Consider the following 13,138-nt stretch of genomic DNA (forward strand, 5'->3'; position numbering starts at 1 on the left):
CTTTGGAGAGACTATAGCTAACTCACAGTAGAAAGCATTGAGGCAGATAAACCAATGGCCTGAAACTATTTGACAGTTTAGATACACGTGTTAATCCTATGCTAGCAACGTGATCTATATAAATTATACCCATTTATCAATGCTGCAGCCAAAGAATTGCTTCAAAGTAATTACCACCTTGCTTTGGATTCAACCAAGAAGATAATTCCAAATGTCACCAATACAAGCACGATATTCACTGTTGTCTTCAGCTTGCTAGAATCAAGTGGAATTTCCTTTGCCTGCTCTGTCATGCTGTCACCTCTACAGCTAATTAATGAATTAAAACCACGTAACAGACTTACTGAGCTTTGCAAATTAACCTTCCCTATTTAATGAGACAGCCTTCCTTCTTACATTCTCTCGGCCATATGTCCCACTGATAAAACCACAGAACCCAACAGCAGTGGGTAATTGCAGGAGAACAGGTAGAGGCTCACACTGCATTCTGTGATGTAGGTAGCCAGGTCCTGTTCAAGGAGGGAGCGCTGGGTCTCGGAGGCTTTCAGTTCCACCTCCTTTTGGCTAAGTACAGCCTCCACCTCCGACACTCTGCGATGCAAGCGCGTCATTTCCTGCTCCATCTGCAACAAATATTGAAAGGTTTAAAGTGCTTTCCACGGTTGTATCAGCCAACACTTTCAATGTATGACTTGGTAGGAAAGATGTCTCTAGGAGAGACCAAGCTAAAAATCTTTAAAATTCAAATACCATTGTTTCTGCTCCTGGGAATTCACAGTTCCTTCGCAAGGAAAGGCAGTAAGTCTAAGTCACCCCATTCATTCAAGCCGCTTGTTCACAATCAGTCACTCTTCGAACCCCAGTTAGCAAAGTAGCCACAATCATTTTTTCACCTGATTTTTTCCAGAGATGTGTCACTTTAGCTTTATCCCAGATCCATCTTGGACCAGAGGAGGGCTCTCCCCCATGTCCTTCTGAGGAAGCAGAGGTCAAGTCCAGAACAGAAAGAAAAATAACTGCACACTAAGTCCCTCAAAAGTCTGAAAGTTTAAATGTATTCCCGTGAGTTCTCTTTGAGGAACAGTTAGAGCATGTTCATTGTAATCAATGAAGTGGCAATAGTTACATAAAGCAGAAACTGAAGAATTAGGAAAGGAGAGACTTTGCAGCACTCAAAATAGAACCAGAGCAGCTGAGCATTTGATGAAGAAGAAATGCCACCTGTTGGAAGCTGCCACCGTTGATGCCAGGCCAAGAAAAGATCTAGACAGAATCCAGAGTTTCCTTTTGTTAACATTAACTGAACTAGAGTAAGGCACAGCCTAAACTCATCTCCATTTAACTGATGAGAAAACTGCTCCACCGACGCTCTGAATTCAACAGCTGCATCTGGCAGATCCTTTGGCATACACTGGTTGTAGATCCCTGGAGCAAGGAAGGAGGCCGACCATGTAAATAAATACCTTGTGGCACTTATCCTGGGAATCTTGCAACTCTTTGCTCTTAAAAAGCAGTTTCTTTTCCATGGAGTTAACCTTGGCTGGAGAATCCAAGTTCAAAGCTGACCTAAAAAAAACAAAACAAGGATGTATGAATATGGGCTTAGCAGCTGCAACAGTCCATGTAAAACCATCCTTCAGAACCCAGCCAAGACAAGCTAAAGACCATCAAAAAATCCAAGCCAAAATGTGTCATTGTAAAACATCCCTTAGAAATCCCTTTTAGAGAAAGTTGTTATCATTCGTACAAGAGCTGTGAAAGTACACAACATGTTAATTTTCTAAACAAGAATCCCTTAAAATAACTATAACATAGAAACCAGACAAAGGAAAGGGTGGGAAAGATATGAAAAATTATTGATAAGAATAGTAGCAGATGGGATTCACAGGCACTAAATACACACTGCACTCAGAGAACTTTACATAAACCTAGCTTTAAGACCTTTCTACCAAGTTGCATGCAGTTTGATAAAGCACTAGAAAAGTGGCATTCTTGTACTTGGGAAAGGAGAGTCCTCTACAAACTTACTACATGGCTTGGGAAATAATCAGACTCAGATACCATTTGCAAAAGGGAAAAGATCTACATTACAGAAATACCTTGAAGGTTCTTTATGCTAGCCTTATCCTAAAACAGCAAAATAGCAACCTTCAACATTTGAGAACAAAAATAATTTTACAATATTTTAAAAAGTTACCTGGATTATAACCTTTGGCTACAAAATCTAATATAAATAAAAAGGACAATCAAAGATATAAATTGCTGGAAACAAATTCCCGGCAGTTGGTTGCCCTGATAAATGCAGCTGCCTAAGCACATGAAAGCTTATTTGGTTCTCTGCAAGACTGGCACATAAATATTCCCATCTTCAAGAAATTTGAAATGTTCTTTTCAGAAATGAACTATGCATTGTAAGGCACATTAGAAAGTCCAAATGTATGCCTTTGCTTCCTCCTCCCCCTACACTTAATTGCAGTCCAAAATAATTTTTTAAAAAAGAACAGAAACTCAATCACAGCAGCACAAACCTATTTAACTAGGCAATTAGTGAACTGCTTGTAGATCCCTGGAACAAGGAGGGATGGGCTAGCCATGCAGATAAATACCTTGTGGCAGATTTAATACCAAGCATTTGCTACTCAAAGAGGTTGCATATTTAAAAAAAGAACAAGGAATTTGCCAAATGCAGAGGTCCACAAAAATGGTTAACTGCTCACCACTTGGCAAGCATTTTTTTAAAAATGTGAGTACCTCCTGAAAAATGAAGAACTCTTCCTGATCTTGTGCAGGCTTTGGAAAGCAGAGAGATGATCTCCAAGGCACAGCAAAACTTCAAGAAAAGCCCCCTTCCCTTACTTGTTACCCTCAAGTAGTACAGGAGCTGTTAGTAAGACTCTAAAAGCAGCAAAATTGAGTTCTTCACTACATACAATAACAAATACGAAATTTATGTTATCTGATGTCCCTGTTCTAAGCTTTATACAGGTTTTACTCATATAAAAGAATAAAATTAAGAATAGGAAAAACAAAGAAGCAGTAACCAAGACAATAGGACAGGTATGCCCTTACTGAAACTTTTCAGGTGCATCCACTGCTGAAAAGTTAAAATCTGTTAGAGAGATATATTTTATAAGGATGAAAAAGAATGTTCTAAAAAGAGAAACCTTCTGAATTTCATCCAAAGGGTTGAGTCTTTGAATCTCTAACCTTTGTTATAAAGATAACTCTAGACATCTCAGTTGGAAGCAGGACATAGAACCGTAATTATATAAGGGAGAAAAGTACATTTCTAAGGATGGAAAGCACATAAGGGAACAACGCTTGCATCTTATATAAAGACGGGGAAAAGAATTATTCATATAATTCTACTGCTCAACAGTATATCAATCACTTACTTTCTGTTGTAAATAAGGGTTTGTCATCTGGAAATGCCTACAGAGTTCTTTGAGAATAAACTCCCCGTAAGTCATAACTTTTTTTAAATGGAAAAAATGTTTAAGGGCACTCGACAACTTCTGGGCACCAGATTGCCATACTTTCCAGCATTTTTGACAGATGTAAACCCTTCATTTCTTATTGTCTCTTAAAGCCCTTTGCCCCTTAGCTGACTGCTACTGCTCCCTACAGTTCCCTGCAGTCCCTCTCCCCATCTACTGGAAGGACCTTATTAGCTTTGCAAACTTCTGCCCCATCCTCATTGTTAGGGGGACAGCAGATATTCATGGAATGAAAAGCCATAATATGTATTTATATTGTATTCATGCACCGTAAGTAATGGGAGCTGAAGCCCTGAGAATAGTATATATCTTGAGAACAGTGTCACTGAGCTTCTAACAGCCCCCTGGGACTATCTGTAAATTATCCTCTGGGTCTCACTTGTTTGTTTTCTAACAGTTCCTCATAAATGGATGTTTTATATCATGGTTAAAGATTAGCTTTCTATTGTAGTAATGGCAACAGTTACCCCTATATACTACTAGCTTGATACCTGTGCTTCACTACAGTATTTAACTACTTTAAATCCAGTTGTAATACTTACTGGTATGTAACATTTTGGGGGTTTTTTAGAGTTGGTTTTGTAGTATAATAGCATAGTACCCGAACTTCACAAAGGTGTTTGAATAAAGCAAAGCGTGTTATCCCATTCACGAGTCTTGTTCTGTCTTTCTTCAACTGTCTGTAGTTTTGTTTACTTGATTTTTACCTCAGAACACAAAGTTCCACAGCTGACCAATCAGAGAGAGGGGGGTGCAAGTAAGCAGAAGCCTGCTAGCCACACAGGAAAGCCAGGCCCCACAGGGAGATTGGTGACCCTAGTGAACTTTAGGGGAAAATTGGGAGGTGCATTTTACTTCAGGACACATTCAATGTCTCCCAATAGCAACTGCATACTGTTTAGAATGTGGGATGTGAGGACCAATCAGGCTGCATACGCAAATGACCTCTGTGTTCCAATGGTCTTGGGGAGGGGGGAGGTGTGGAATGTTGTGAGCCCCAATCATCCTGCATATGCAAATGACCTTGAAAGGCTGGCCCAATCAGGGAAGAGTGGCTGAGCTGGCAGTGGGCCTGCCAGACACACATACACACGGAAGATGTATCCCTTTGAGAAAACACGTTACCCCTTTTTGCCCCCTTAGGAGGCGGATTTCTTAAAATCCCTTCTTAGTGTGTGTTTACATCATGAAAGGAATGTTCTCCCCAAATTTCATGTTTGTAGGTCCAGGGGTTTGGGCTGAGTGTTGATGAGTCAGTCAGGACACTTATCTATGGATGGATGGATAGATAGCACTTTCCCCACAACATTCATAAAAAAATTACACAAAAATATGAAAAGGGAATAAGGCTAAGTTTTCTGCTATCAATAATTTTAAAACATGTCGATGAAAATACAAAACCCTGAAAGCTGGATCCTCCTACATTTTGGGGGTGGCTCCTAGATCCAAAGAAAATTTGTCAAGGCTTGGGACAGCAGCCAACGTTATAACAGATTTTTTTTTTAAAGTTTGTATAAGTGGCATTCTTTTTAAATGACAACTGGAAAAAACACTCTTCAAGGTATCTTTGTATCCTTACTATTTACTCACCATGAAAGTGCGCAGCGGCTTAAAATGCATCAGGTAAACTTAAAAAAACAACAACTCTTGCTACCCGGCACTATCTTTCAATGACCTCAGTTTCTCTTACCGCTGCTTCTTTCATCTTCATACAATTATACATCTACTTCTTAACCTCCAACCTTACGCCTAAACTCATCTATCACTTATATCCCCCCATCCCAATGTCCTGTTTGTATTTCAAAGCTGGGCACATAGCTCCTAATATTTCCACCCAAGCTGTCTCTACTCCCACTCTTCTCTGGCACTGCTGGAGGTCCTTCTGACTTTTATTGGTTGCCCACATTTTCACAGACTTGGAATCAAGCAACAATCTTTGACTCCTCCCACACATATCTCCCTCCATTTCTTTTATCTTCTATTAAAACTCTTGCACCATCAAGTAACTTCCAGTCTACAGGCTATTCCCACTATCTGTTTGCTGAACTTTCTGCTTCATAGATTTAAAGTGCCTCAACTAACCTCCTCTTCCACCTCTCCTCTATCATTCTGATCCATCAGTCTTTGTTTGGAAGGTCTCACCAACAAACTCTAGCTTTGGATTTTTACTTTTATAGATTTTTTTAGCCTTAATCATCCCCTTGTATCCATCACTCCCCTCATCACTCCTGCCAAGCCACAAAAGCTCACCTTTGGTTCCTTCCCTATCCCTCATCTTCAATGCTGCTTCTCCATACCTGGAATACCTTTTATTCATGGGTAATTCAGGTCTCTGCAAAATAAGTAGCTTCAGCTTTGTGGAAACAGACAACATGAAAAAGAGTGTCCAAATGAATGCATTATGGATGCCGCCTCCGATTTTAAGGTCTTTAGATGGATGAGCAAATAATGTTTTTCCAGTAGTGGCACCTAGTGCACATGATATGCTCTTTCCCTTAAAGTTCCGAATGATGACTTACTTGCACATGTTTAGAAATTGGTTGCAACCATTTTGTTTCAACAGGCCTTTGGCAAATTGTCTGGATTCTGTTTGCTTTTCTTGGCAGTCTTACGTTTTTAATGGATTTGAGCTGTTTAGAATAAATTGTTTTTATTGTTGCATTGCTTTTAGATGACATAGTTTTGATTGTTCACAAGCTTCTTTATGAGTCTGTTTAGAGGCAGAAAGGCTGTGTAAAAAATTAACACAAAAATTAAATAAATGAGGTAGCTAATTAAAAGATTTGCCCAGAATCCTGCCAGAGGTTTTCAGATATGAACCTACTTCATAATTTCAGCCTGGACGCTGATCCTCCAGCACTATTAGCACAAGACATGTAAATTTATTAAAATTCACATAAGTGTTTAAATTAAATCCTGGGTGGAAGTGCATAACATCACCTGCCAGCCCCATCCATTCATTTTGTACTCGTGCGCAGAATTTAACAAGCATATGCCAGTATAGTGTAGTGGTTAGGGTGCTGGAATGGGATCTGGGAAGTCTAGATTTGAACCCCCATCCTGCCATGGAAGCTCACTGGGTGATTTTTAGCCAGACACACACACGCACACACGGCCTAAACTACCTCACAGGGTTGTTGTGAGGATAAAATGGAGGAGAGAAGAATGATGTGGACCACTTTGGGTCCTTCCTGGGGGGAAAGGTGTGGTATAAATAAAGGAAAGAAATAAAAATACCAAGTCATGGGGTAGGGGCTAATCTCACTATACCATGGGCTGGTGTGTCATAGTGGTTAGAATATCACATCTGGACCTGGGATGATAAGGTTTGAATATCTGCTCTGCTATGGAAGCTCACCAAGTGACTCCGACCCTGTCAATTTCTCAGCCAAACCTATCCTCATAGGGTTGTTGTTATGAGGATTAAACAGAGGAGGAGAGAACTATGTGAAAAGCTGCTTTGAGTTCCAATGGAGAGAAAAGTGGGATATAAATTTTTCAGTGTTTACTTAACAAAAACGATACTTCTTCAAACATTCATTTGATTGGCCTCTTCTTATATTCTTATCTAGGCTGTGTTCTTGCTAGTTTTCCTGATGACCATGGTAACGGAAAGTTTACAGTATAGAATGCATTCCAGTAATGATTCTTCAGAATCCAAGCTCCCATTTTGAAGTGGAACAGTCACCCAATCTTCAGCTAGGAATCTCTGCTGTAAGGTGCGCTGCAATAGTTACACAGAAATAGTGTAAAGTACGAGTGAATATGATAGTCAGAATCAGAAGTAGAGATGGGCACGAACCGAAATACAAACCAAAGTTTGGCACAAACCGGGTCGGTTCGTGGTTTGCGAACCGGCAGTTTGCCAGAGCCCATGTCTGATGAACTGCCACGAACTTTAGGCTGGTTTGTTTGGTTCGTTTTTTGGTTCGTCACTGCAGACAGCCTGGCGCCAATCAATCAGTTTCCTAGGCAACAGGGGATGGACTTCCTGCAGACCTTCTGCTGGCCTGGAAGTGACTATTTACTGACCAAACGAGCCGATTCATGAACCAGGGCAGGTTCGTGAAAGTTCATGGTTCATGAAATGCGACAAACCATGAACCGCATGGTTCATTCTTTTTCCAGTTAGTGCCCATCTCTAGTCAGAAGTTTAAGAATTTACAGCCTGGAATTTAGCTTATTTACTTCGATGTAAGTTGTGAGTTCAATGGGTCCAGCCCATGCAAAATGTGGAGGAGTAGTTTACAGCCAGTCATTAACAGATGTAATAGCATTATTTTCAGAGCTAGAATTGGGAAACAAGGGTGGTTCACTCGCAAGCAAAATTCACCAATACATGTGAACACACATTTCTACTACTAGCTAGTCCATGGCCTACTGATCACCAAGGTGATCAAGCTGTATCTGAGAAGTACCACTTGAGACTTTAGACGGGAACTCTATTACAAAATGGGCTTCCATACCAAAAACAAAATACAGATGCCCTACCCAAAGACCGTTCACATGCAGGATACAAGTGTTCTAGCTTCATAGTCTCCTTGACAGGCTAGCTTTTTACATTAGGGAATTGTTTTTGTATGGAAGAACTCCTATTTGCAATCTGTAATGCATAGGCATAGTGAGAACTAGGCCTGAGACTATAGCAGCCGAGAAGGAACTTCTACTGTTGAGAGTCACTGCTTCGTTCCTTACTAAGTGCTAATTGCAACTCACAATTCTAGTGTCCCCTGCTCCTAGTACTGAACTACTTGCAATTAGAAGAACACATTTCACACTGTAGACTGAGTGGTCTGCTCTTGCATTGACTCTTGCCATTTCAGATGATGCCAGGATATGTCCATAGGCTAAAAAGGGAGACTTTTTTTTCTTAAAGTAAATCAGGGCATGTGCATAGATGAAATTTGTAAACTTTATTCTATATGCAATGAATTTGCATATTATAACATTTCTGGGCACACACTGGCATTAAACCAGCATTCTGGTCATTTTTGTCTATATCTAGCCTAAAAGCAGTTTAGGAATATCATATTAGGATGTTTAATATTGTTTTATGCCCCTGCCCTGTTGTGGTTTTATTGGTCAGCTTATGGTGCTTGTTTTTATGATTTTATTCTGTCATTTTTACTTGTGAGCTGCCTCAAGCAAGTCTCTAAATTTCCTAAATAAACAGTTCTTACTGTTTGCTCATAAGCATCAGAACCCCAAAGCAACCTGCTCATACCCAAATTTTGATCACCAACAAAACATAACAGCTATATTTGAAGAATTTCAGGGAGACCACAGGGTGATTGATTATTTAAATCAACACAATTTAAATCATGATCCGAATCATCAAGGGAAAAAACAATTTAAATCTTTGAATTATTAAATCAAATAAAAAAATTTCCAGCAGTCAACTTAGTTATGGTTGCCAGGCTGTACCTGGCAATCGGTGTGACTTGGGGGAGTAGGAACATGGGCGGGGTGATGTCACAGTGCTCTGGAAGTCATTGGAAACTCTATGGTATTTATTCTGGAAATTCCTACAGCTGGGGTTCCCCCAGAAGTAACATCTCACAACACTGGCAGTATTTTTTTCTTCTGGCAACACTTGGAGCAGTAACAGGCAACAAGGCCTTGCACCCCTCAACTTGGTGCTCATGATTCCAAGTTGGGTCTCTTTAACTACCTGCAGTTTTTCCAGGTAGGCGACATTGGTAGGCATCAACATCCAAAAGTGTTCCTTCCAGCAGTTTGCTCTAGTCTGCTGCTTCGTCACATATCTGCCTTACCTCACTCCCACCCAATATAAGCTAATTTCAACCAGATTCAAAAGTGGGTAGTGGTTACTGGGTAGATCAGGAATAAAAGGTCACACAGATGGATCAGTAGGCGACACCAGTGGTGACTTGCCAGTTCCTGGCCCTCAGAACTAAGTGACAATATAAATACATCAACTATTATGCTTTATGACATCTGACAAAGAATGTTCTTTTCACTCCTTGCTTTACAAAAAAGCTGCTTTTTATAACAGGGTCACAACCTCCATTTTAAGAAACCACATGTGTGCATTAAGTTCAGAGTTCATGTGTGCATTAAATTCAGGTTATTTTAAAAGAGCAAACTTTTTTATAGCTGAAACTTAAAAATTGAAAATCTGATAAAAATTAATCCTTTAAAAAATAGTGTTTATCCACTCTAGTTGATAAGCATTATAGTGGCAAGGGTCTGCTAACAAGCAAAAAGGCAATGGAAAAACAGTTTCAATTATAATTCCAAGTTACCCAAATGCCCACAGAGGGCGACACCTACAAAAATTCTTCATGACATTCAGTTTGTTTTCCAAACTAAAGTGCACAATCCTCCTTAATAAAACTAAAACAAAACAGCAGCATATTCACAAATCATAAACAAGTAGAGCAATTAACTCCATCCAGATGTATAACCACCCCATAAAAAACGTTCTCATTATTTTGAAGAGCAACTTTATCAGATGTTTTCTATGAATAATGTTCTAGTTCATCCCAGAAATTGGAAGAATCAGGCAATTCAGAAGGATCCACTGCAGCATCAGAAATTCTTTCCTGACTACAGCCGCACACATCACAAGCTATAGGTCACATCTATACAATCCATGTAATCTTCTATAATTATATGTTTAGCCCTTGGCTTACAGGAATAAAAAAAGAAATTAAAATTCAATACAAAATTAATATAGACTTCAGTTATCATGTTTCTGTAGGGAACCATGGGAACTGTGGTTCTGTGAGAAGAGCTAAGGATTTCCAACAGGATTCAAAGCAACCTCACCAGACTACAATCCCAGGGTTCTTTGGTGGAAGCAATTTCACTTAAAACTGGTATGAAAAAATCAGCCCAAATTTATAATGTAGATATGCCCTTATTTATTAGTTTATCTTATTTAAAGCCTGCCTTTCTCACTGAGTCTCAAGGTAAATTACAGAGTACAGAAAGAGAAAAAAAATGTATTAATGCAGTACAGGACATCAAATGAATGATGCAATAGGACTAGGGGTACAAACCTGAATGACAACGTGAGCAAATTTGTAGTCATAGAGTATAAGATATCCAATAAACAACGTAAAGGAACAATACAATAGAACTCGGAATACAAAACATCAGTACCAATGTACTAGAACTAGGAATACAAAATTAAAAGACAATGTGAATAGCAAACTGTATAGGAAGAGTGTGGGATTACAAGGGTGCAAGACCATGCAGCATCCACTTCCCACTTCCATATGAAGGCGACCTTCTGGACCATTTGGTCCCACTTAAGATCGATCCTACTACAAGCATGCCCTACTAAATATTACTGCATTGTACATTTCTGTATTGATAGTGTGGCAGGCCATTCAACAGAGTGGGAGCCATCACAGAGAATGTACATGAACAGGTGGGTGATTGCCAATCTAACCAATTTGCATGAAGGAACCTTCAAAAGGTTGTGTTCAGACAACTGAAGCTGTTGTGGCAGAGCACAGTAGGAGAGGCAGACCCACAGGTATGTGGAACCCAGGCCATGAATTCAATATCTTGAATTCAGCCCAATAATTAATCAGTAGCTAATGGAGTGACTGCAGAAGGGGTATGACATGCGAGTTCTGCCTGATATCTGCTAGTAATCTGGCTGCCACATTCTGTATCTACTGGAGTTTCTGAGTTGACTTCAAGAGAAGACCCAAGTAGAATGCATTACAGCAGTCTAGCCTGAAGATAACTATGGTCTGGATCCACATGGCTAGATCATCGAGGTAGGGGGCCAACTTCTGGGCTAGATGAAGCTGACAGAAAACTTCTGCAGCTGCGCTGGCTTGCTTCTCCAACAGTAATGCTGGGTCCAGTATAACTCCTGGCCTCTTAACTGAATAACAGAACCTATCATAAGTGGAGAGAGTAGTGTCCTTCAAAACCTTAGTCTTCCCGACCAGCATTACTTTCATCTTATCAGGATTCAGTTTCAATCATCACCCTTAGCCAATTAACCAGTTATTTAATATACACAGTGACCGTCGTTGGAATATAAAAAGGTTTCTCCTGTTTTTGAGGGAACCAACAGCTCTACCCTAATTTACTAACCTTACATTGCTTACTTTTATAATTATGTTTTAATAGTGTCATTTGGAGGTGCTGAGCACCAACTAGAGACAGACAGTTAATCGACTTGTTCTGCTTACAAATGTTCGTAAACTCACAGAATCTACACAGAATCTACTGGAATCCTATTAGTACCTACACGAAATTGGTGCAGCGTGTATTTTAACTTTGCTAATTTCAGCTCTTACAAACAAACATTGCAGTTACTAAACCTACGTGCCAACTGAATCATTTCCAAAGCAGTCTACCATTGAAAATCATCCAACCAAAACTGTCCTATAACCACAGTATTCATGAAAAGAGCTAGTTAGCCCCCATTCTCCTTTGTGAGAAGCACCCAGAATCATCTTCACCAAGTTATATATTGAAGGCACAAATGAAGAATACCATGACGACACCAAGAGTATATCACAGCTCGTTCATCAACTGCTGTCACTGACTCCCGCTGTGATACACAAATCACTTGACAGCATGCATTTGGCTAAGGTGGCTTTAGTGTCACTGTGACAGAAATGGCTTAAGTACCCTGGCAAAGATGGCTTGCAGATCTCAATCCCAGATCTATAATATCAAAAATTATTGTCTAAGCTAACTTTCTGGACAAGACCACGCTGGAAAAAATTACTTTCCCTAAATTAGTCCAATATTTCTGTTAAAGATATGATGGATTATTTACAACACACCCTTTCCACATACTTACATTTTCTTCATTAATGTTCTGCTTATTGCTAATGTTCAGCAATAAGTATTTACAGCCATACATACAAGCGTGCACACACACACACACACCTTTATGTATTAGAACAAAAATATCTTTGTAAGAAACAGTAAGAATGTGGAAACTGCCCCTGCTGGCTCAAACCATCCATGTAGTCCAGCATTCTGTTTCCAACCACAGCCGGCAAGGTGCTTCTGAGAAGCCCAAAAGCATGGTAGGATGGCAACAGCTCCTCCCTGTTCATTGTCCAGGATCTAGTAGTCAGAGGTACAGTGCCTCTGAACATGGAAGCCCTAGCACAAATGAACCCATCCCCCTTGAATTTCTCTAATCTTTTCCCAAGCCATTTTTACTCATATTGATAAGAACTTATAAGTCAACCAATTGTCTCAAGATACTCATGATAAAGGAAACATATCCAAACTTGCAACCATTCCAATAGATTTTCTTATAACATTTTTTAAAAATCTGGGTTCTGTTGCGCTCTTAAGAAGAGTCAGTACCAAAACTCAACTCAGAATTCTAGGGAAGATCATCGGCTTGCTGCAGAGGCAGCACTGCCACCTTCCAATTCCCGCTCAGTACTCCCTTGCCTTCCTCCCCCATCAAAAAAGCGGCACCTGCGAGTAGGAGGACACCACAGGCAGTCAAGAAGCTCCCTTCTAATTGCTGGCCTATTTAAGATTCCTCTCTGACTCATAACATCAGGAACCATCATTGGTGCCAGTATAGACACTCATTTGGTTTCCAGGCTTCACTTTTAAGCACATCATCATCCATGCATACTGTCCGTTCAAGTCCACGTTAGAAATACAGATTTGGT

The 13,138-nt window shown here is 39.9% G+C and overlaps 1 protein-coding gene across 1 annotated transcript in view; it reads right to left on the reverse strand.

The window, feature by feature from the left end:
- The window catches only part of CIT (citron rho-interacting serine/threonine kinase), a 137,471-nt gene that overhangs the window by 90,113 nt on the left and 34,220 nt on the right, over nt 1-13,138 (reverse strand). The window contains exons 11-12 of the mRNA XM_054996247.1: nt 1,464-1,566; nt 480-623 (exon numbers count right to left, since the gene is read on the reverse strand). Coding sequence (XP_054852222.1) covers nt 480-623; nt 1,464-1,566 — 247 coding nt within the window. The remainder of the gene's footprint in view (nt 1-479; nt 624-1,463; nt 1,567-13,138) is intronic.

The sequence above is a fragment of the Eublepharis macularius genome, chromosome 13, assembly GCF_028583425.1.
Source record: "Eublepharis macularius isolate TG4126 chromosome 13, MPM_Emac_v1.0, whole genome shotgun sequence".
Taxonomy (NCBI): domain Eukaryota; kingdom Metazoa; phylum Chordata; class Lepidosauria; order Squamata; family Eublepharidae; genus Eublepharis; species Eublepharis macularius.